Source organism: Humulus lupulus, chromosome 1 (assembly GCF_963169125.1).
Source record: "Humulus lupulus chromosome 1, drHumLupu1.1, whole genome shotgun sequence".
Classification (NCBI taxonomy): Eukaryota; Viridiplantae; Streptophyta; class Magnoliopsida; order Rosales; family Cannabaceae; genus Humulus; species Humulus lupulus.
Window position 1 is genome coordinate 199372518 of NC_084793.1, and position 26268 is coordinate 199398785.

The 26268-nt window shown below is 34.5% G+C and overlaps 2 protein-coding genes and 1 long non-coding RNA gene across 4 annotated transcripts; 2 read left to right on the forward strand and 1 right to left on the reverse strand.

Moving 5' to 3' along the window:
* Positions 1–4891: 4891 nt before the first annotated feature.
* LOC133824865 (uncharacterized) lies at positions 4892–5863 on the forward strand. The gene is made up of 2 exons (XR_009888600.1): positions 4892–5187; positions 5520–5863. It is a non-coding gene; the product is annotated as an uncharacterized LOC133824865 (long non-coding RNA).
* Positions 5864–15853: 9990 nt separating this feature from the next.
* LOC133802335 (uncharacterized) lies at positions 15854–18845 on the forward strand. Its single transcript, XM_062240636.1, has 3 exons — positions 15854–16086; positions 16227–16289; positions 18623–18845. Exons 1-3 carry the CDS (start codon positions 15994–15996, stop codon positions 18737–18739), a joined length of 273 nt encoding a protein of 90 aa, XP_062096620.1. The 5' UTR covers positions 15854–15993; the 3' UTR covers positions 18740–18845.
* Positions 18846–19164: 319 nt separating this feature from the next.
* On the reverse strand, positions 19165–23332 carry LOC133802320 (NAC domain-containing protein 82-like). 2 transcript variants are annotated; one of them, XM_062240617.1, is made up of 5 exons: positions 23177–23332; positions 22430–22825; positions 22043–22320; positions 20719–21228; positions 19165–19709 (listed from the first exon to the last, which is right to left on the reverse strand). In XM_062240617.1, the coding sequence occupies exons 2-5, from the start codon at positions 22584–22586 to the stop codon at positions 19320–19322; spliced, it is 1335 nt and encodes a 444-aa protein (XP_062096601.1). In that variant the 5' UTR covers positions 22587–22825; positions 23177–23332; the 3' UTR covers positions 19165–19319. The 2 variants fall into 2 exon arrangements, with proteins under 2 accessions (XP_062096601.1, XP_062096609.1); XM_062240625.1 differs by having other exon boundaries at positions 23108–23251.
* Positions 23333–26268: the final 2936 nt, after the last annotated feature.

Consider the following 26268-nt stretch of genomic DNA (forward strand, 5'->3'; position numbering starts at 1 on the left):
GCATTAAAATAATCAATTTAAAATAATTAAATTGATTAAATTAATTTAATTAATTATAATATGGCAAATAGGGATAAATTATAGAGTGTAATAATGATGTTTTAGGGTAAAATGTGTAGAAAAGTTTGGGTAAAAAAATGTGGTATTTTGGGACAAATGGACAAGGGGACAAAATGCATTTTGTTGGGCTCAAGGGGAAATGGCAGCTGCTTTGGTGGCTGGTTGTGAGGTGTCTGCTGGCTGGGGAGGGAAAGGCCCAAGCGTGGGTTGAGTGGCAGCTGAGGCAAGGGGTTGGCTAGGGTCTTCGGGCTGTTGTGAGGATGCAGGAGGCTGGGCTAGTCTCAGCTGGGAGATGAGGAGGCCCAGGCGGCTGTGTGGGCCTGGAGCATGGCACTACTGCTTATTGGGCCGAATGGGGAGCTGAGCAAGAGACGGGCCCAACGATTGGGCTTGCTCTTTTTTTCAATTATACCACTTTTCTTTCTTCTTTTTCTCTCTTTGACAATGCCACCTTTTCCTTCATTTTCCTTACTTTTCAAGAGCAAATAAATTACAACAAATTCCCTATAAAACAAACATAAATTAAATTAAAACTAAATATTTTCAATAATATAAAACAAAATTTCCATGAAAATATTAATTAAAACTTAATTTACTTAAACATTTAAGCTCAAAATTGCATCTTTTTACCTCAAACTAAACATGAAATAATTCAAATAATTAACTACAACATTTTACAACAAAATAACTATAAAAACACACAAAAATATATAAAATCAAAATAAGCCCAATAAATTCAAAATTACTTTAAAACTTGATAAATCAATTAAAATCTCAAGAATTAAGCAACAATTAACACATAAAAAGTGGTAAAATAACTCTATTTTGTAGAGTTATCAATGTCAAACTGACCTACGAGATGGCCTGAATGCTCATAGGTGTAAAAAGGCTTTCAGGCACGAACCCAGGAGGAAGGACCAGTCAGACCTCCGAAACAGACTCAACACCCGAAAGAGGGATAACTCGGCACAAAGTGCTAACCAAGACCGTGACCCCCTCTGTGCGAATTTAGAGAGCTTAAAGAGGATAATGCTCAGAATGACCCGACGTGACTCAGAGGACGAGGACGAGGAGCCATGTGTTCCTCACTTTGTGGAAGCCCTGTTATCGCGAGGCTTTAAGATGCCTGCCATCACATCCTATAATGGCAGCACGGATCCCACCGACCACCTTTCTAAGTTCAATAGGTTGATATCGGTGCCTCGTGTCTCCGAAGACACCAAGTGTCATGTGTTCCTGATAACCTTGATAGGACCATCAAATGAATGGTTCAAGAAACACAGGTCGGGATCCATTCATTCGTGGCACTAGCTGTTGTCATCATCCCGAAGACAATTTATAACAGCTCAGAAGGTGAGCTTTGAGGTCAATGCTCTAGCCAACATAAAGACAGGACCCTTCAAGACCCTCAAGGCTTAGATCAAGTGCTTCAAGGAGGAAGTTGCGAGGACCAAGAGGATTGATGATGACCAGCAGCTAATTGCCTTGCAGGTCAGCATCCGTGCGGGGTCCCCGTTGTGGGATGACCTCCAGCGGAGAGGGTGTCCGAGGCTCGACGACTTCATCCGTCGAGTACAAGAATATATAAGCTAGGAAAACACCTAGATCGGAGCATTTTGGGGGCCCATCGCCTTTCCCGCTCTGACAACGCCTAGCCACGTGGCTTTGGGGACCCAATATCCACCCTACGCACCTGTCCAACCAAGTATGACGGGAGCCCAATCCAGTCCAAACGTCCCGCCAGCTGGCTCTAGAGCCATGCCACCCACTAGTTTCAGTGCGGCTCCGACGGGATATGGAGCAGCGCCCACTGGATATAGTGCTTATCAGCCTGATTTCAGTGCTGGAGTTACTGATTTCACTTGGGTCACTGCCACAAGGAGACAAGCGTCTCGCAACCCCCAAGGCACCTTGCACCACCACCGTCTCGCGAAGCCCCTATTCCCTCGCCTCGCGCACCAGTCGCGTCAAGGGTCTCGCGGCCTCGCCTCACGCACCAGCTGCGCGCTAGGGTCTCGTGGCAGCCTCGCCTCGCATACCAGCTGCGCCAAGGGTCTCGTTGTGGCCTTGCCTTGCGTACCAGTCATGTCGGGGGTCTCGCAGCCTCGCCTCACGCACCAACTACGCCGAGGGTCTCGTGGCGGCCTCGCCTCGCGCACCAGCTGCGCTGAGGGTCTCGTGGCGGCCTCGCCTCGCGCACCAGCCACGCCGAGGGTCTCGCGACCTCGGCTCGTGCACTAGCTGCACCGAGGGTCTCGTGGTGGCCTCACCTAGCGCACCAACCGCGCCGAGGGTCTCATGGTGGCATCGCCTCGCGCACAAGCCGCGCGGGTCTCGCAGCCCCCCTTGCACATCTGGGATACTGCCACAAGAGGGGTCTCGCGTAGCGGGGCACACCTCTCCCAGGCTTGCGTCTCGCGGCCCCACGCGCCTGCGCTTCGTGCATGGGGACCGCGGGGCATTGGTCTCGCAAAGTGAGACCATCAACTCACGCATGGGCATCAAGTCTTATCACATACAAAGCAGACCTCGTTGAAGAGGCCTTATCTCTCTCCCTGAGATAAGCACCACCAACGGGGCACCTCTCTTCCTGTGAGTCTCACAGGATGTAAAGTCGAGGACTTCTTTAACACACATTAAATGAAGGATAGGGAAAGCCTCACAGCGATTTGTTGCGAAGTCAGAAGAGGTACGGAGCGCACTTACAAACCAAGAGGAATTAGAGTATGGACACAAGGCCCACGCCAGACAAGTAGTGGTCGTACAAGTGAGGTACCTGCTGTGGTCCTCACTAGCCAATCTCTGACACTTGTACTAGGCGAGTAGTGGAGGCACAATCGAGTACTAAAGTGGAGGTGCTCCCACAGACTTTGACGATGTACTAGGAGCCGGCACCACTACACTTGATACCACTCCCCTGACAATGTACTTGTGTACGATCTGGTCCCTTTGGACCACAATGTATCAGGGGTCATTAGAGCCCACTATAAAGGAAACCTCACTTCATCATAGAAGGGGGTTGAAAAACACTGTAGCTTGGTACCAAAAGAAATACAAGTTCTTTTCTCCATTTCTTTCTGCAACTATTTTCTAAGTTTCTTGTTAAATTCTTGAAGTTTTTCATTTTTTGAGCTCTATATGTTGATCCTTCCGACTTAACATCGTTAACGAGTTCTCACCGTCAATTTCCTTAACTACGTTTTTCACCGTCTACATTTATCCCCTCTCTAATTTCCTTAACTACACACATGCATTAACATAATTATCAAATCTTCTCATAAAGGAAAGAACTTGTCAGCCAAGCCTCCCTCTTTTGGCCTTGGCCGAAATCCATATAATAATTGCCCAAAAATTATATCTTAATTCCCTTGCCTCATTTTCTAATAAATCAAATAACTAATTGCAAGCCGAAAGACATTTCCTTAACTCTAGGCCGAAATTCTTATATAGAAATCTAGGGTTTTTGATCCTTTATTTCCAAATAATAATAAGACCACTAATAAATATATTATCTCTTAATTATATTTATTTAGCAAATTCTAATTATAACTATTAATTTATTTATCTAATATAAATAAATTCTAGGTTATAATCTTTTTAACCATAAACAAATCAATTCCTATGCGATCCACACATTTTCTAAATTAACTAGAATAATACCACTTTCTCAAGTTATATTTTAAAAATAGATAAAAGAAAATTAAGTAAATCATGGATACTACAATCTACCCTCTTTAAAGAAATTTTTTCATCGAATTTTTTCTTTTTTCCAATCAACTCCAGTTTATACTCCCGCCTTGAATCTTGGCTATATCCTTATTCTTTCTTTGACATATCATCATGTCCAAAAGTGCGTATAACAATTTCATAAGATATATAATAAATACTATTATAAAGTATTTTTATGTCCGTCAACCCAAATGTAGAGTTAACAATTTGAAATTTCATATATTATACAATCAAAATACATCTTAATGTTGATTTTGAGAGAAGGATGGTGAATTTTAAAGCTTTGTAGTTTATATTATTATAGTCAAATCTTGATAAGTCTTGGAAATATACAATATAATGAATATATAATACTAAAAAATAGGTTATATTATAGAATATTATTTAATTAAAAATATTATATTATATAATTCTATTTTCATATATCCTATGTTTTTTGTCAATTACTTTATTTTGTTTTCTTATATAATTTTATAATGTTGCACTTTTATATGCTTAATTTTTTTTTTTGTAAATATACCAAATGTCCTAATATAGAGTTGATCTATCTTTACTATATATAAAAAATTAGGTATAAAAGTGCAACATTTTGAAAATATTTAGTATATTTACCAAGAAAAAAATTGGTATAAAATTACAACACTTAAAAAATATGAGGTATATTCACCGCAAAAAAAAAATTGAGTATAAAAATACAACATTTTAGAACATTGAGTATTTTAACTGCAATTTACACTTTTTCTTACTAGAAAATCATATAAAATAAAAGTAAGTTTATTCTATTCTTAAAATTTTAATTTTATAAATTTATTTTGAAATTGTATTAAATCTTAATTTTTTTTTATTTAACTATCTATTTTAACAAGAATTACTCGATTTGTTATTTAAAAACTTTAATTTCTAATTTCTATTTTTTATAAATAATATGTATAATTAATTAATTATTTTGTAAAATGGGTATAAAATTCAAGCCTAATATAAGAAATAGTTAGGGTATAATTATAAATAAATAAATGTATGTATTCATATGTAGTGTAAGCATTACTCCGTTATTTTTTTTTAAAAAAAAAAAACTAAATTAACATAAGGATAGCATCTTCTTCCTCGTCACTACTAAAATTCTTCTCATTTTTCTTCGCCGACAGGTGATTGGAAAATATGTCGTTTTGCTTTTCCTCTCTTTCTTTCCATATGACTGAAAGGTGTCGAATTCTCCATACGTGACGAGTCTGGCGACATAGCTAAATTTCCACCCCTGCCTTCTTTGTAAACTTTAATATACATATATATATCGTAAACCACATGATACATTTGGTGCATTGGGTGGAGCTAGAGACCTCGTAACCAATCTCTCCAAAAATCAAGTTTTATTTTCTTTCACTGCGAATCTCTCATAAGGTATCTACATCTTTATAATCCTTTTGATTTTGATTTTGATTTTTTTTGTATGAACTATAATCCTTTTGATTTCATTCTCTATTATTTTAATCTGTTATATTCAACAAAACTCACATTGTTTTTTCATTTTTTTTAAATAATACTCTGAATTGACCATTCCAACTGGGATGAGAGTTTGATTGGTTTGTTATAAGATATTTTTCTCTCTTTTTCTTTTTCTATAAAGAAAATGAGGGATAGTTACTCTTTCATATTCATGTATTTTTTTTTTTGGTCCAAATTGATTCCAAGATGTTTATATTATATTGATTTGGGTTTTTATTCTGCTATAGTAGCAGCTGTAATAAAGAGCAAGCAGATCATGTAAAGGCATGAGGATGGTGTGTTTGATGCGCAGTAGGATAAAGAATAGAAATTCTTAATTTTTCCCCAAATAAGTGAAAAGAAGAAGAAGAAGAAGAAGAAGAAGATGAAGGAATCAAACCGAGGAAGAGAAGACGATGATATTCCTAGATTTTGAGGTTTTATTTTGTTTTTGATGTGAAATTATGATTTTATCCTTGGATTTAATAGTGATTTAACAGAAAATGAATCTGCCCTGAGGACTTAAGTGATGGTGGATGATATTTACACCTATTTATTAAAAATAAATAAATTAAGTTATTCTTTTTTTGAATATATTCTTAATATTTTTTCTCAATTCTTTTTATTCTTTCATTTTTAAATTTTTTTGTGTTAATTTTAATTATTTTATTTTATTTTGATGAATTTTTTAAAAATAATGTATAATTGTTTAAAAAAAAACTACTTCAATTTATATATTAATATTGTTTTGATTTTTTATGTCTGAATATATATATTATATTTTATTTATATATATTTTTTAGAATATAAAAAAGAACATTTAAAAAAAATAGTATAAATTAATAAAAAATATATATTTTACATTAATTTTTAATAAAAATGAAGTGTATTAATTAAATTTTTCGTGTTGATATAATGATCTAGGGATACATTTGAAGAAAATTAGGGATGTGACTAGGCTAACTGTAACGCCCTGGTTACCCCAGAACAGTTACGGTGAACAGTGAACCGGAAATTTGACTCGCTACCTGAGTCCTTTGGTTAAAAACATGCTTCTAAGTGTTATTAACACTACAACAAAATAAAGGTTTTATGATTTTATTTGGGAGAGATTGAAAGTCTACAATGTCTCCCAATTGGGAAGACGTTGTAGGCGGGGTCATTGTAGGTATAGGTCTCACGTCTCCCATTGGGAGAGGTTGAAAGTCAAACGTTGACTTTCAACCTCTCACAGTGGGAGACGTGGGAAGTGTTCCACCTCTCCTAGTAGGAGACGTTGGAAGTCTCCCACCTCTCCCAATGGGAGACATTGAAAGTCTCCCAGATTTAAAAAAAATAAATTAAATAAATTTATAATTAATATTATTTAAATTTGATTTAATAATTAATTAAATTGAAATCAATTTAATATTAATTTAAATTAAAATTTCCATAATTAATAAAATAAAAATATGCAAGAAACACAAAATTTGTTATACATATATATTTGTTAGACATATACAAGAAATACAATATTTGTTAGAGATATTCAAAATTAACAAATATTGCATTGTGTATAAAGAAAGAGATCAAAAACAAAATACAATATTTGTTAGACATATTCAAAATTAACAAATATTGCATTTATGTATGAAGAAAGAGGTAAAAAATAAAAAAAAAACCTATCAACGAGGTCAGTTACTTTGGATTATTTGTAACATATCTGTCGCCCATTCTTGTCGAAACTCATTAATTTGTGCCTTTGTATATGATGTACTTGTTAGCTGCAAAAAATATAAAGTAAAATATATTAAATAATTATTTAATTACATTTATATATATGGTTTCAAAAATAATTTGTAAATTTTAATTAATAATACCGTTCTCAAGTAATGTCCGGGACTCACATGTTCAATCAAATCCTTCAACATTCTTATTATGTAGTATCCACATGCCACATTGTCCGGTTGGTGTGGACACTAATTATTTAAAAGTATCAGTAATTCATTATTAAATTGAAACTTGTTAAAAAATGCATACATATTATTCTACTTAATAATTATAAAAGTTCAAAAATTTAAGTTGTAACTACTTACCTGAGGTTGCTTAATGCGTAGAGTATCAGGGATCTCGACATCAGGAAGATTCATAGAGAGAAAAAAGATTTAAAGCACTGACGATCACTGATACAATCTCCTCACGGTTATTGAGATCTAAATTCACCGGATCACAACAATAAACATGATATGCATACGGTGCCAAAATAAGCAACATCCAATGTTCACTGCATAAGAAAAACCAAAAAATTATAACTCAAATGTTAAACAAAGAAAGTATTGATATGGGTCGGAAAAATGACAACTTTTTAAACTTACCCATGGTTCCAAGGGACAAGCATAACTTGTTCTTTTGATTTTATGTCATTGCATCGTCTGAACAGATTTTGAACACGATCGTCGAATGAACTCCCTTGAGTGGCAACAATATTAGGATTGACAAATAAAAACTTATTTTGGCGACCTTGTTGTACCACATATCTGTAAATGAACCTAATACAAAAATATGAAAATTGTTATATGATTAAATAAATCAAATTAGAAAATTAAATGAACGAACTTTGTGAGATATATAACTCATGTAGCTAACGACCACTGTTTGTCCAATCATCTCCTTTCGAGCAAACTAAAGTATGTAATCCTTAAATATATAACAGTGAGACATATCCTGATCAAAAACTTCAGACTCTATGCCTAGATTGACACACTCGCCATCAGCCCAATGAGATACAATATTTTGTAATCGTTCCAATGGAGTGTGGGGCAATTGTGTTGGAGGAGTTTGTGGTCATCTTCTTTCTCGTGGTTGTTGTGTTGATGGAGTTTTTGGTCGTTGTGATCTGGTCCTACTTGTAGAGGGAGCCTGTATACAACCATATCAACAATTAAAAAAGATGCAAACAAATAAATATAGAATTGTAAAGATAATTATGTAAAAATTTGGCATCACCTCATGATATATATCTTCAAATATAATGACCAAATCCTTAGGCCACACTATTGGCGTCCTAATGGCTTGAGCAACAAGTACATATCCAAATCAGGATATGCAAAAGGGAGAGGACAGGTTGGCTTAATAACGCTAGTAATCATAACTTGGTAATTGTTGCCTGCCTCTCTTTCAATGAGTTTACCTGATGCAACTGTAACGCCCTACTACCTTAGAGCCGTTACTAAGTGAGTTTAAAACAGAAATTGTGCATTTAATTGACTCAAAGTGGTTTCTAAAACCAAAAGTGTGATTAAATCAGAGTTTAAGGCTGTATTCTTTTAAAATGGTCAACTTCATTGAAAACGTTAAATATAAAACATCTGGGATCCCAAAATAAGGTTTACAAAATGTTTACAACACCAAAATAGATTTACACTTGATCATCTATCAAAAGAATGGTTAAATACAGCCATATACAAAATGCCCCCAACCAAAGCAGTCGGGCAGGCCGAACATGTACGCGCCGCCCCCACGCTCTCCATACTCATGGCCGGTTGACTGACTCCTTGCTTTTACCTGCCACACGGAGCACCCGTGAGCCGAAGCCCAGCAAGAAAACCCAAATAACACATAACATATGCAAAACAAATAGCTGGCAATGATTCACTGATGCATAGGAAAACCACCATAATAAACAAGTACGGCCATGCCGCTCCCAAGGCCTTACCAAAGCCTGGAGTTTCGGTTCTCACCGCGAGGATAACTCATGTATCCCTTAGGTCCCACCCTGAATATAAGCATCCCATGTGCTGTGTTACTTTCGGCCCACGGCCGCCCCGGCCTATGCCGTACCCGGCCTCTGCCGCTCGTTTCATCATAATAACACATATAGTACATTCAAAATAAACATTCACACACATCATGGTTCATTTAAGGTTAAGCATTTGCACGTAATACAATCCGGGGCCACGCCCTACAATCACACAGTGGGGCCATGCCCTAAACTCGGGTGTTACGGTTTTCTTACCTTTAGATTAAGTAGCCTTGATCAACCTGACTCCTTGAGCACGATCTTACCCGAGCCCTAGCGCTTACCTAAGCAAAATCCACAAGTCAAAGTCATCACCAATCCTCAGGTCCAAAACCTAGCCTCGGGACTAATCCCGAGCCCCCGGGAAGTCCTAAATCCCCAAAACAAAGTGGCGGAATCGAGCCCCGAACCCTAGGTCAAAATCCCTTCACAAAAGCCCAAAAATCCCCTCTGTGAACAGTGCAGCGCTACAGCGCTCAAAAGGTAGCGCTGTAGCGCTACAAGCAGAACCACCCTCACCAGACAGGGGCTAGCGCTACAGCGCCCCCTGCCTAGCGCTGTAGCGCTAGTTGCAGCACAGCAAAACCAAAAATCGCATCTTGCGATTTTCTTCCCCCATTTCGAACCCAAACTTGTCCAACTCTTTCCCAAGCCCAAAAACAAACATATATACACCACACACTCATCCCAAGCACCCCAAGAACTCAATCCCAAGCTCAAGCAACCCACAACTCAAAATCTAACCCAATGAACCCCAAAACCAGAAAAATCAATCAAACAACAAGGATAGGGTCTTAGAAATCATACCGTGGGTGGAATTTCGACCTTGAACTGCACCCTAGACCTCCTTGGCTTGCACCTTTACAACCTTGACCTGTTTTCCCCAAAAACCCCATCCATTTAGCTCAAAAACACAGTTCAAAACCAGCAAAACCCTAAAACCGAAAACCTCAAGAACTTACCTCAAATCTCTGATTTGATCTTGCTAATCTCTTGCAAATCCACCAACCTAGCTTACCACTGAGCTTCACCTCAAGAAAAATCAAAGAAAAAGGGTGGGATAACCACAAACCAAATCTTCAAAGCCAACCCTTCAGCTTTCCCTCTCTTCTTTTCTCTTCTTTCTTTCTTTCTTTCTTTTCAGCCTAAAATTTTCTCTACTAAATCCACTAAGTATAAAGGCCTCCTTTATTTTATCTCTTGCAAGCCTAATGACCAAAATACCCTCTCTTATCAATTCTAAGCCTTTATGTCCATAAAGGGCATTTTAGTCATAATACCCAAATTCCCACTAATTCCTCAAGTGTTCCTAATAATTCCCGTTCGCTACCCAATGCCTAATAAATCACCAAATGCATTCCCAAATTCTCGATTAACTCCCCAGGCTTAACCCAAGCCTGGTACAGGTTCCCGCTTTGACTTCCCGCTAACCCGCTCGTTCTAGGATCGTCTCGAGTCATAGATCACAGGTATCAACATAGTCATGCCCAACATGGCCAAATTACAAATATGCTCAATCAGGTCTACATGCATATTAATTCACATAATCATGCACCACAATTAATCACATAATCATAAAATGTGCACTAAATCATAATCATGCATAAAACCCATTAAAGACCCACACAGAATTCCATTATGCCCTCCAGGCACGCTATCTCAGGCCCTAAGCCTTAATACTGAATTTGGGGTCGTTACAGCAACAATGTTTGAAACCGAACCAATCGCTAATTGGCATGCTCGACCCTGTGCGAGAAATATATTATATACAAATAAGCATGTTGAAACAGTAAAGAAATTTATTTGGGTTCAGAATATTCAAGAAAATTTAATTACCTCTTGCAAAAGCGGTTGTAGTGCAATAATTTGTTCTTCTGCTTGAGGCACTAGTGGGTCAGGAGTATAGTAGGATGCATGCGCTGGTGGCACTGGTGGGTCGGGCACATAGTATGATGGTGGTGCTGGTGGGACTCCAACGTTGGATCCTGACCCACTCTGTTGGGCCATGAATTTTCTCAAGAGCTCATCTTGTTGCTGAAGGCGCTCTTCTAGACGTTGTGCTTGTTGACGATGCTCTTCTTCTTGTTTTCGAAATCTTTCTTCAAACTCCTTTCTAATGTCGTCATTCGAAGAAGAGGCTTTCGATTGTTTTTTCGGTGAGGTAGGTGTTGGAGTATTCCAGTATACTGTGCGGGACATTAGATGTCCCCCTGGCCACGTGTCCCACGTCTCCCAGTGGGAGACATTAGATGTCCCCCTGGCCACTTCTCAACCTATTTCCAACGTCTTCCGCCATTTTTAATGTCTTCCAATTGTAGTCATTAATAAAAACTTTCAATGTTTTACACCATTAGACATTTAAAACCCCTGATAAGTTTTAATGTCTTACACCAATGGTGTAAGACATTGTAGGGAGTCATTGTATATAAAATTTGTTGTAGTGTAACATGCTAAGGTGGAAAAACTAATAAAAAGGAAATGATATATTTTATTAAATACATAAAACTGTTCATGGGCCCATCAAAACATTCACAAGTTATTTACAACTCAAAAATGTCATTACTATTTCAAATTTACAAACCCAGCCGACCTAAGCGGCAAAAATAGGGTAAACCCCTAGTTCCTCTAAGAACTCCTTGGCTGAGTGGTCAAGTGGCCGCATATGTACACATCACCACCTAAGCTCTCCACTCAAGGCTGGGTGAGCTTTTCTTTCTTTTACCTGCACCACATAGCACTCATGAGCCAAGGCCCAGCAAGAAAACACAATATAACATGAATATAATATCAACAATGATCGTAATAATCATTTAGGACTTTCAGTCCAAAGTAGAGAAGTGACAATTGAAAAAGTCACTAAGGTGGGTACAACTCCCTTTAGTCATGTGATGATAGGGCCACCGGGGCTTAACAGATAAGTGAACCTTTCACTAGCTTAAACAGGTTAGGTGCATGATGACTAGTCATCAACATAACCTACCTCATGACCATAGAGTCATAACCATGGAACATCATTCCCTAGCCATGTGACAAACAGTCACCTAGGCCTTAGGCCCTGGCTCTGAGTAACTAGTCCTAGACTAGCCAAGCGCTTATAAGATTCATCGACCTTAGGGTCGGTCCAACGTTAATGCCTTAGAGTCATTCAACGTTGATATCGATTAGATCTAATCTTCATTCGGCCCTGCGTTCAGGACACTTATGCCGTTTCTGACTCTTAGGTCAGTGATACGCGACCAGTGCTGTCCCTGACTAATCAATGTCATACACAAGTAAACAACATCCTCTAGCATTTAATATGCAATCAATGTCTACATTTATCAACCAACATGCCTCAACAACAATCATGCATGTCATATACACACGGTGCAGTTTTCTTACCTCAGGCTCGAGCGAGAAATAATATAAGAACGACCCTTGAGAACGATCAACCTTTAGATTCCTTAGCGGTTACCTAATTATAACCAATTAGAAACCATTAATAAAGTAAATCAATGAATGGTTCACAATCTAAAACCACACTCCCGGGATCAATCCCTCACTCTCGGGACTCTCAATCTACTCAAAAGGGGTAAAGGAGCCAACCCCCGAGCCTTAAAATCCATCCCAAGCCCTAAAAATGACATCCCCTGAAATTGGCCTAGCGCTGGGGCGCTGACCCAAGGCAGAAAGGCCCTAGCCTCTGCCCTGCATAGCGCTGGGGCGCCAGCTTCAGACCAGCAACATCCCTGTTTTTCCCTCCTTGCGATTCCCCTTGAAACCAACCTTCCAAGCCAATCCCAAACCTTACCAAAACATCCAATTCAACCCCTAAACTTCATCTACATCATACCCTCATCCAAACCCAAGCATCCAAACCCAAGCATCCAAACCCAAAAACTCCCATTGATTCCAACTATCCATATCAAAATCCATAGGCTGAAAACTATAAGAAAAACAGAGAAACTCTTGAAATTCATGGATAATATCTTACCTCAAATTGGTTTTGAATCCCCTTCAATGGATGAACCAAGTCTATAACCTCCAAACCTTGATTTCCTATCTTAATTCTTCAATTTGGGACCAAAAACTCCAAAGGAAGATAAAGGGAAGATGATGTACGTGAAGAAGAAGTGAGGGCTCTGTTTTTGTTCTGTTCTTCTACAGGTTACCAAAATCATATATATCTCAAGTCAAATGACCTTAATTACCCTAGGTCAAATAAAAGCTTCTAAAGTCTCCCAAGGGTAAAATCGTCATCTTTCAACCTATTTCGTTAATTATAATTAACACCCTCCAATTCCCGATATTCTCAATATTCTCAAATACCAATAATTCATATCTCGTTACTCTTTTATTCCCGGCAACGCTCTAATCATTAAAACATCCCGAGACTCACCCCGAGCCTCGAACTTAATCTCGTTATGACTAAACTGTTACTTAATATTCAAAGATCGTCTCATGCCAAATAGCTCGAACAAATCCACATTATAATGTGGCCTCAAAAATTTATCACCGACATGCATACAAATATACAATTATGCCCTCAACGGGCCAAATTACCAAAACACCCCTAGAATGAAATGTGGACCCACATGCATGCACTTAACATCATATTATAATATAATTCACATAAACATGCATATAAGCATTTAATGGCATAATTAAACAGTTATGACCATCCCCGCCTACTAATCCAGCCATTAAACCGCATTAGGGATTTCAGGGTATTACACTAACCATCGATCGGTTTGGACAGTTTTGTCATATTATTAAACACATAATTCAGTTTTTGGTCCGGATTGGTGCGATCCAAAAACCGACCAACCAAACCAATTAAAGAAAAAAACCTACCGTTTTGGACCGCAGTTTGGTCAGTTTAACTGACCAAACCGAAGTTCAATTTTTTTTTTTTTAAAATTCCATAATTTTTAGAAAGTTTTAGTTAAAAAAATAAACTAAAAAATTTAGATTGTTGGAATCCATTTTTGTGCTTTTTTTACACATAGTTACATTCACAAATTTGAAAGTTTGTAAACATAGTTAAAAGTCCATAAGCATAGCACAACTTACAAATATTTATACTTTCGGCCGGTTTCGGTTCAAACTAGTCAGTACACACGGATTTTCAATCTGACCGAACAATGGCAGTTTACATTGTTAACGATTTTTTCAGCATTCGGTTTAATTGGTTTTGATTTTTTCGGTGTTCGGAAAGTCAGTGTACTCGATTTTTTTTTTCAGTTTTTGGATTTTATGCTCAGCTCTAGACGTGAGGTGTTATTTACCTATGAAAGATGCCATAAAAATTGAGGTAAGTTTCCAAAGTCGTGAGTGTAGAGAAGGCTCAATTGATTTATTAGGCCCAATTCAAGAGGTCATGGTGTCGTAGTAAAATCTAGAGCTGTAAATGTGGGCCGGTCTGGCCTACACCTCCGAAGAATTTGGGGTGGGCCTGTATTTCAATTCGTGCCAAGCCGACCTATCTTTGAAAGAGTAAGCCCAGCACGGCCCGGCCCATGTCGTGCCGTGCTCGTGCTATGTCGAGCCGATCCACTTTCTTTATTTGGGCTTAAATTTAGGCCCACTTTTAGGCTCATTTTATAATTGCCAAAAAATGTGAGAATAAGAATTTGAACCCTTCACCTGATCTTTAACAGTCAATAGATTCACCACCAATCTAAATATATTTCTTTGTTTAAATTATAGTTTTAGATATTGTTATATAGTTTTCAACAATACTTTACACAAAATTATATCAAAGATAATTATTAGAATTTGAATATCTACTAATAAATGCTAACAATTTTAACTCACAAATCTTAAAATAAATTAATATAATTATAAAAATATAAATATTGAGAAAAATAATATATTTTTATTATCATTTTAATTTATAGATAATTGACAAATAAAAATTTATTATCATTATTAATATCAAAATATTGAACTTTTTATCGTGTCATGCTTTCAGGTTAATTTATTCGTGCTTTCGTGTAGTGCCTTGAGACTTGTCGTGTCGTGCCGTGCTAATACTTATATCGTGTCATGCCATATCGTGCTAATTTTTAATTTATGTCGTGCCTGACCCAAACTCATATTTTTTCGTGTCGTATCATGCTCGTACCACCCGAGCACGAACCATTTTAGAAAGTACGGCCTATATTTACAATATTAGCCAAATCAAAACATTGGACCGCGTTACACCCTCGTGCATCAATCAAGCTAGTCATAATCGTAGTCGTAGTCGGTGTCTGTGTCCGTGTCTGTGGACCTTATCTTCTTAAGTGACGTCCAAGAGAGACGAAACAAATCAAAAAAGGTCAAAAACTCCTAGAGCGGATTCCACACCAACACAGTCCAACCACGTGTCCTCAGACTGCCAACTTCGTCCAACAACAGCAAAGCCAGCCACCATCCACCATCAACCGACAACCGTTTGTCCCTCCATGGTTGGTCTCATGCCGTTTTAGTACACCCCACATCAATTTATTTTCATTTTATTTTTCCCTATTTTTGGAAAGCTGCGAAAAACACATATATAGGGTTTCCCACGCGTCTGAACAGGATTTTCTTGATGGTGACGAGGTCACCACAGGCCTCCACGTGTAAATATATCGCGTACTGGGGAAAGCCACGTATAACTGAACAATCGGACATTCTGGTCCTCACCACGTGTCTTTCGTGGTTCAGTAGCTCACACAACTCCAGGCCCTCATGAAATTGTCCACGACATTGCTCTTCATCGATTCATTCCTACTATATATATAATATAAAATAATATAGCACTGGTTCTTTGATTTCTCTACGTCACTTTCTATAGATATTTTAGCGTACAGAAATCTTCAATAATTTCTAGTCTCTCACTCTCTCTCTCTCTATATATATATATAGAGAGAGAGAGCGTATAGACATGTCTTGTTGTTTTATTTCTCTACTCTCCTCTCTCTCTCTCAATGATATAAATGGAAGGAGCATCGGTGGTACGGATTGATAGGAAATCTTCCATAGATAGCGAGCCAAGGACTCTGAGAATGGATCAAATGCACTTTGCAAGGGTAAATTAAATCTATTCATACGTATTAATTATGAAGTTATATATATATTCTATTAATTTTGTTATTTATTTATTTTGATGGCTGAATATCTGTAATATATATATATTTATGGTTTTGATCGATGTATATGGGGTTTGCAGGAAGCAGCTTTATATATTCTGAAAACTAGGCCTGTGGAAGAAGCCATGAATATCTTCACTGAGGTAGTTGCTTTGCTTGACGTTTATTTCCCTTTTCTTCTCCTTCTACTTCATCTTCTTGGATATTTTTTTGAAGAACATAAAATGTTCTTGGTCAATTTATTTTACTTATATTGTTAACGATAATAGATAACAAAATAAAGAAAAATATACCATATGGGAATGAAAATTGTAGGAATTAAGAGATACATAGAAAATCATTAAGGACAAATCAGTTTTGTAAATTTATATATGAATAAATTTGTGTATATTATTATTATTATTATTTGTCCTGGTTTTATGAAAAAAAAAATTACTTATTAGAATATTTGTATACTATATTTTTTCCAAACAATTTTTTATAAAATTAAAAACGAAAAACAGGTTCCAAGCAAGCTTATAGCCCAATATGTATCACATGTATAATTTTCTGTAAGAAATATAAATTAATAGTGACTTCAATAAGTATACTAAGTTTTGATTATGAGCTGATTTAATTGATCAAGGGAGAATATGATGTATTAAATAGAGGAATAGCAGGGTCAATTGTGTGTTCCGGTTTGGGACTGAAAGTGTAAGCAAAGGTTCGAATCCTAAAGGTAAAGAAATAAAAAATATTTGAAAAAAATTATTTATTAAAAATAAAGTAAATAAAATAATTTATATCCATATATATACGTGCACCAAGTATCATAGTTTTTTTTTTCTTTTTGAGAAATCACCCAGTATCATAGTTATTTTATTTCGGATAAATAATTATTTGGAACCTTTTATTTTATCAAAATATAGATTTGCTAATCTATATTTTCAAAATTTGATTAATAATTTTTTTTTAATATGATCAACTGTACTTAGTTATATATAATTAAATAATTAAATTTGAATTTGAAAGTAGTTTAGTCATATTGATAAAATTTTATTTATCAAATTTGAATTTAAGGTATTAAATATGTGTGATATTAAATTACAAAATATCAAATTAGCATTATTAAAAATACGAAAGACCAAATCTTTATTTCGATAAAATACAAACTACCATTAAAATAGTATTTACCCTTTAATAAATATAAGATTTACTACTATAAACATACATATTCTCTTTCTAGGTCCCTGCATTCTATATATCTACACATTCTCATTTTGGTTATTTACATATGGCAAAATAAATATTATTCTAAAATTTGTCTAACGGTTTACTGGGTTAACAGATTTTATTATTTTTTATTAAGGTTAACAGATAATACTAAGACTGCTATAATAATTAATTATTTATTTATTTATTTTAAAAAATTATTTTACTTAAAATATCTAAATTAAATTTTTTATTTAATTATTTATATTATTGATTATATATTTATGTATAGTTTTATATTAAATATGAAATATTTTGAGATGAATAATTAAAATATAATTAACTTAAAATATTAAGTTTATAATTTTATATTTTATGTATATTAATTTAGTTAATTAAAATTTATAGGTATTTTTTAATATAATACAAAATATTTTTAATTTAAAATTAAAAAAATTATATATCATGTGAATTATAATATGAAAAGTATTAAAAGTTATTTAAATAAATAAAAATAAATTGTAATTTTTTTCAAAAAATAAATTGTAACACAATTACACCTAGTATAAATATAAATGTACGCAAGGACGGATGCACATGGTGCAAAAGGGGTCTTGACCTCCCTAAATTATTATTTTTGTTATTGAAAAAGAAAAAGTTGTGTGTTATTTATTTATATAATCTTAGTATTTTTTTAGCATCTTTAATTTTTCCTCAAATTTTATTTTCATTTTGACGCCCCCAATTCCAAATCCTCCCTCAGTTTATATACGTTATACTCGTTTGTTATATGGGAAAGTATTAGGATAGGTGGACAAGTGAAAACTATGTTTGGTTTTATTTTTTAGTTGAGAATGTGGTGGGTTCTACATAATTTTAGTAAGTAATATGAATGCTTTTGAAAGGGTGAGTTTTAGACTACCCCACATGCGAACACTTGTCAAACATTCCCATGACACTCCAAACTTATAACAAATGCCCATTAGTGCAATGCTAGGCTAAAATTGGTGAGAAAAAGACAACAAATAGAGGTAAAATTCTTAGTTTATTTTTCAACTTTGTTCAAAAAAATAAGAAAAATAGACATACATCCACTCATTTTGGCCCTGTTTGGAGTATGAATTTTAGCAGATAATTTTTTTTATTTAAAAATACAAATTCAGAAACAACGTTGATTAGGGATATCTTAATTTAAGACGTTGCAAAATCGTCATAGTCTTGTTCCATTATTACATCTTTAATTATCTGTACTGATATTTCGAATTTGAATTTATTTGGATTGAAGGGTTTAGAACCGGTCACGGGTGTGGTGGGACTGAAAAAAGGCACACTAGATATGGATCTAAGCGAGGAATTTGCACATTCAGAGCTATCAAGAGACGTAGTCACAGCACCTTTCTAGCTTGGCCTCGCCGCTGTGTTTTTCATTTTAATCAGTTGTGTATTATGTACCTGTACATCTCCTTTTTTTGGTAAAAGAATACAGATTCAATTGGTCTTTTTTATAACTGGGATAAATACGAGGTTTTTGTGTGTTGTTTTTTAACACGTGAAAATCAATTTAACTCATCAGTTCTAAACGCCCATAAAAATAAAAATAAAAAAGAGATGAAATAAGCTTGAATGTTACTCGAACCAAATAAATAGTTGAAAAATATAAGGGCACGGATCTTACTCGCCCGAACATGTTGAAATAAGTTGAATGTTATTTGAACCAAATAAATAGTTGCCCGAACATCCATATCTACCCTGAGACTCGTTGAATTTCACAAAGAATGAAGAGAGTAAAAATAGAAAACGAAAATAAAAGAACAGTACACAAAGGAGTAGGAAAATTTGAATTCACCCTGTTAAAAAAAAATTAAACAAAAGTCTATCCCGAAAATAAAATAAAAGGTAAACATTTTGTTTATGAGAATAATAATTATCAAAAAGATAATCATTGGTAAATCTGTGGAAAAATAATGATATAAAGACGAAGTTCACTTGGGGGTCTGATGATTTTCAGACCCATGAATGGTATTAAGCTCCTCTAACTGATAATTTATTTCAGTGAGCAGATATTGCTGTGAGTAATCTGTATTCTGTATGGCAGTACTACAATCGAATTGGTAATTCCCCATATCGTGATCCCACAAAGATGATGTATTGGAACGAGTCAATGGAGCTTCAAGATCCCTCAGTTCCAGATAAGAAGGGCCATTGTCACCAGGAGTAAACTGCTCTAGAGTATGGGAACCAGATAAATCATCTTCCGCCCAGTTTGGACTATACAGGTTGCCCAAATCACCCAAACCTCTGAAGATATCATTTGCATCAACAGGACAAGAAGCATGCTGAGCCGCATTATCATGGACAGGATCAGTAGTATCCTGAAACAAAAAAAGAAAAGATGTTTAATTTTTTTTAAAAAAAAAAAACAAGAATTGCAGGTTGAAATAACATTACCACTATCAAATGTGCTACAAACAATGTTAAACATTAAATAAAGGGTTTATACTTTGTATGTTGACAAATTATTTTTTGTAAAAATAGTTGAAATAGACCCCTAAACCTAAACCTGATTTTGATAAACAAAAAATTGAATATAACAACACAGTTTTTGTTCTGAGTTGTTAGTTCGATAAATTATTTGTGATTTTAATTCAAAAAAATTTGATCAAAATCAAATTTAAGAGTTTGTTTGAACTATTTTAGAAATCTTAATATCCAAAAAGTAATCTGTCACATTGTACAAACAAAACACGACATAAACCTTAAATTCAAAAAGTTCTGACAAACACAAATTTGTCAAAGTAATTGCTAGGGAAACTAAGATGTTCCCTTGATTCTAGGAAAGCTGAAACTTTAAATGCTTAACATATTACAACTACATCCAAGAGACTCGTGTTCATTTAGAGCAATCAGAAAGTACAGTCCAATAGGATAAAAAATGCAGCGTAAAATTTTTTGGTACAATGTAGCAAATGTGACAGGAAGTACCACCTATAACACTATGGGTAAGTTATAATTATGAACAGGCCATATACATGCTTGTAATGGAACCTGCCATGTATAATATAATAATTAGGATAGAAGCACAAAAAATGAACAATACACAATATCAACAGAAACAAAACCAATCAATGACTGCAAAACAATCACTCTAAAAATGTATACACTAGGGATTTAGGGATTTGATAATGTAGACCATTATGACAACCATAAATTTCCTTATACTAAAAGCACAGAACTCTAAAATACAAGCACATACTTGAATGGAACCCTGCCAAGCACATGCTTGAAATGGAACTCTGCCATATTACATCAAAATTTACATTCCTAATTTTCATGAGGTTGGGAATATCAAACACCCATATAAAAGGACAGCATAATACATACCTTAATGGTGTGATTTTCATTTACTTCAGTAGGGTCTCCTTCCACAAAAAAGCTATCCAATAATAACATAATGTCATCATTGTTCGTAACAGGGGGATTCTCAGACAGAACATCGCTACCACAAACTAATGGTGGTGCATCACGAACGGGTGGTGCCATGCATACACCAAGGTCCGACGAAGATCCAAAGTCCTGACTTTCAAGGGCATGTGAGCAACTAGCTACAAACTGGTTACGATGGCTAACATCATCTTCAGAAAAGGATTGATGAACCACATAAGTAGATGGTATCAGACATGATTCAGCACCTTCAATGCAAATGCTCTCAGGAGCATGGGAGCTACTAGCAGTATGTTCTCTAGTTGGCAGAACATTTTGCACGTCCACTTCCAAACAGCTGTCTTTTTCATCATCAGTCCAGTCTTCTTCAACAAATGGTGCACCATATTGGGCACCATTTTTTGGTCCTGGACCCTCTTTCTTGAAAACCACACACAGCACATATGAATCCTGCAGTACAGAAAGCTTCAAATGAATCAGCAACTAAACACCAAAATTTTATCAGCATTGATGGATAAATGTGGTAACACATAAACGTTATGTTTAAGAAAATACACTAATAGTGATGCAACTAAAACAAAATGTGATATCCTACATTTGATCATACAAATCGCATCCAAAAAAATTCCTGTATATCATCATACTTGACTCACTTTGCCCTTCAGATAATGAGTTCGTTGAGTTCCCTTAATAATCTAGCTTTACCTAAAAGCAATGCAAACCCCTTCACGATATCATATTCATATTCTATATAATCTAACTAGCTGGTTCAGTCTGGACCCACTCAAATCTTCCATTCAGTCTACAATTATCTGAATTGTGATTATCACTTGTTTTTGACATTATATTTTGAAATACCTCTTTTAGTAAAAAACTTAATTTTACGTTCGATTAGTTTTACGTGGGAAATATAGTTCTTTCTCTTCAGCTAGCTGAAGGAATAAAATTTCCATAAAATCACAGCTCGCTTAACCAAGAAACCCAATTGATCAGCCTAGAACATATTGTATGATCCATCGGAATTCATATGATTAATATTCAAATTAAAAAAAGTCAAATCGTAGGAGTAAGAGCTATTTCTCGACCATAATAAGCTTAACATCATTAACCCCATAAACTATTTCAATCAGGAAAACAAAAACTTTGCAATAAAAAAGTTTTAATCCCTCCAGAAAAACTTCATAATTGTGTTTAATATCAGCTAGAAATTTGCTCTTAAAAAATAATAAATAAAGTTTTTAATGCTCTAAAGAAAAGACTTTACCTGAACGACATCTAATTTTGCCAGACCATGCTCCATCAGGGTGTACTCGTGCATTACCCAATCTGTCCTATTCCCTTTTGGAGCTCGACCAGTGTGGAAAACCAAAGTCTTAATAGCTCCCACAACTTCACTATTGTGTTTGACATCCCTATCCTTTCCAGTAGTTTTCCAATAGCCACCTTCAGCGGCCCGGTTCATTCTTCCTCCACTAGCATATTTTTTCACTCGTGGACAAAAAAAGAAATACTTTAGATCCTTACTTGGCAAGCAAGATTTATCTGAACAACAAAATTGAATCCAAATAATTCGTGTGAGAAAATAAAACGCCTCAACAATACAACTTCATTCAGATCCATAAGAAAGCAATATTAAAATGAGAAAAAATACCTGGAAGATCCCATGGAGTGTGCTTGTAAATATCAATTTCCGCAATCGCTTCGACTTGTAACTTCTTTCCTAATACTTTTCTCTTTAAATAGTATTTGACCAGTTCTACATCCGTGGGATGGAACCGGAACCCCGGTGCCAAAAATGATTTACCCATTTGTATGTCACAATCGCTGCAGAACCCAGTAATCTCTATTGATTTTTTCTCACGAGAAGTAAGAAATAATAGTTGCTCAAAAAAACGAATGAAGTAAAAGTAACGGTAAAAGGCTCAAAAATCAAGTCCAATGTCTAAACAATATCTTCAGCGAGCACCAGAGCCTTCGGTTCATTATCCACCAAAAATTGCTTGTCGCAGAGCAATTTCTCTTGTGGAGATCAAAAGACATCTGAACCCTGCAAAATCACATAAAATATAACTATACCATCAGCCATAACAAACCACCCCCACTACCCAAAAGGATTTAAGGGAGGGTAAAAAACAAAGACCCACAATGGATAACGATTCAAAGTATCGATTACTCAAATACCGACTCTTACTCGACCGAAATCAAATCGTTGGAAAAAATCAAAACCCTAGATCAAACCCAGAAAGGGAAAAAAACCATGGTAATCAAAACCCAAAATACCTAATTGACATAGAGAGAGAGAGAGAAGGAGAGGAGGGGGGGGTGTTACCGAAAACGAAGGAGAAAGGGAAAAAAACCCCTAAATCGATGATTTACGGAACCCTAATAGTTATCGTACCCGAGAAGACAAAGGCCTCGAAAGAGAGGAGACGATGGAGCCGCAGAGTAAGCCTGAGAGCATAGGACTGAGAATGAGACGATCAACGCACAGACCATATATAATACCCAAAGGAGCGGTACTTGGGCTTAGGGAAATAAAACGACGCCGTCTTGGCAATAGAGTACCACACACGATACAACCAATTTTTTTTTTGAAAGAGAAACGATACAGCTAATTGTAATACTTTTTTTAATTATTTTTTTATCACTTTTATTCGAACTAGAAGAAAAATATCAAGGATATTCTTTTATAATTTCAAGCTGTAAAAAAATTCTCTTCCGAATAAAAAAACGCTGTAAAAAAAATTATAAGTAGAAATAAAAGAAATAAGGGTAAACCAACTACTTTATCTTTATAATAACATCATTCAACTAATTATTATTATAAAGATAAGATACTAATGTGTATTTCAATAAAAACACAAAGTATTAAGTGTTTATCTAATAAATAATTCTAAATATACATTGAAAATTTCAAAGATGGGTTATGTTGTTGGCACATTTTTCGTTAGTTATTTATTATTAAATAAATTATTTTAATAAAATCTTTAAAAAAAAAATTTAAAGCACATGTTAAAGCATTCCTTAAAACTCCCTTAGAATAAAGAATTATCTATAATTATAAATAAAGTTGTCAAAATCACCGTCCAATAGCTTTTTAGGGGCCGCTTGGTACGAGGAGTTCATAATTTTCATATTATTAGGGAAATTGAAGAGGGTAATCTGATAGTCTGAAAACTTATATCATTATGTTTGGTTGTGCACTGTAATCTTACTTATGATTCCTGGGATATCACTTTCTGTGTTTGGTTGTGCATAAGAATCTGTTAAGTTTTCATATTTTCATAAAATTAATATAATAATATATTTCATCAAAATATATGTGGAAATTACATTTTATATGAACTTTTTATTGAAATTTTAAAATATATGGCTTTTTTTTTCAACATAATTTTTTTATGGCTTTTTATACTTTTTTATCATTTTTATGGCTTTTTTTTTTCCATATTTTTGTCAAAATTTCTGATTATATCATATCTTTATTACCATTGAACTTTTTCAAGTAGAATGATAGTTTTGTAATTTTATTTTATTTTATTTTTTAATTTTTCTATACTACGTTTTTCATGGAAAAAAACTTACATTTTCAGTTATTATAAATGGTAGATTTTATATTTGTATATTATTTTATTTTAACTTTTTTATACTACTTTTTATATTATTTTAGGTGCCATCAAACCAAGTAAATAAGCATGAAGCAAGAATTGTCATTGGTATTTTAAAATCATTTTAAAAAATATCTTGAAAACTTCTTCCTACCCTCTAAAATCAACCAGTTCTCATAATGATTTTCCTTTCCGGTTTATGAAATTTTTATTAGTTACAAAATATTGGTCATTTTTCTCAAGAGCCTCATCAATGGTGCAAAACTACAAAATTTAGGGAAAAAGTTTACTGAATGATACATTTTGTCTTAGTATTATAAAAGATGGGGACCAACCTTTTGGGTTTTTTGGTAGGTTGATAATTAGGTTCTATCATATATCTTAGCTAACTCCTATTCTTGGGTCCTACTCTACTCTAAGATTGTGTTAGCCAAACACTTGGGGTAAGCAAACAATCCTTTTGACTTTCATATTCTTTAATTTCTATCAAATTTCTTTAATTCCACTCCATACAAATGATTTGATATACTACTCATTCTTAACAATCACAATATATTTACTTGTCTTTTTTTCACTGTTAATTTACTTGGAATGAAACTTCCCCATTACTAGAATTTTTTGACTCCTAAGTCAAAATTTGAATTAGAATTCTTTTTATATAACTAATTTTATATTAAATTTTTCTTTGGTTGTTTTGCAAAAATTTGTTTTTTTGTGATATGAATTGTATTTATTATTTTTTTATTTATTATAAACATTTTGTTCTTATTTTTATATTGCACGTTTCTTTTTTCAAATCCTGGGTAAGGTAACCAATTACTTGATTTATCTTTGACAATTATGTAAAAAAAAATACTAGAGCTAGGTTAAATAACATGTACCAGAAAGAGTAACCAGTTACCCTGAGAGGAGTAACCTTCTGCCATAAGAGGGGTAACCAGTTACTATAAGAGGGGTGACGGGTTACTTTTATTAAATATGAAAAGAAACATCAAATCTGAATGAAAAAAAGGAAGAACACTTCATTAAAAAAATGAAAAAATAACTAAGATTTTAGTAACATAGGTAACTAGTTACCATAAAGAACCCAAAAATATATACACACATATTAATGTGAAGGTAACCAGTTACCCACTGAAATATACACACAAAGAACGTGAATGTAACCAGTTACCCCAGAAATATACATACAAATAACGGGAAGGTAACCAGTTTCCACAAATTTGAAGATAGAAAAAAAAATCAAATCCACCCCCTTTCCCTTCTCTCCCATCTTCTTCATATAATTTTTTTTTCTAGATTTGAATGTTCTCATTAGGGTAACTGGTTATCCATTCACGTTTGCATATTTTTATTAGTCTTCTTTCCAAATTTTGGTGTTCCTATAAGGGTTACAGTAAAAAGAAAATGCTGAAAAAATTGATTTGAATTTTTTTACATATAGTGGAAAAAACTATAAAAAATTACAATAATAAAATATAATACATAAAAAAATAGTAAAATAATTATGTAATATTAAAATATGTGTGAAAAAATGGGAAAAAAAGAAAATGGAATGAGAAAAGAATAAGTACAAAAAAGAAGGAAAAAAAACTTAGGAAAGAAAACTAAAAAAAATATGAAAAAACAAAACAAAAGAAGTGATGAAGGAAAATAAAATAGATGAATGAATAAAAATGAAAAGAAGAAGAAGAAAAATAATGGGAAAATGGAAAGAAAAAATTGAAAAAAAAATGGAACAAGAAAAAAAGAAAGAAAGAAAAAGCTCATATGTGTGAAAAATGAAAAAAAAAATGGAAGAAGAAAAAAAAAAGCTCATATGTGTGAAAAAAGAAAGAAAAAAAATAGGAGTAGAAAATAATAAATACAAAAATGAAGAAAAAAT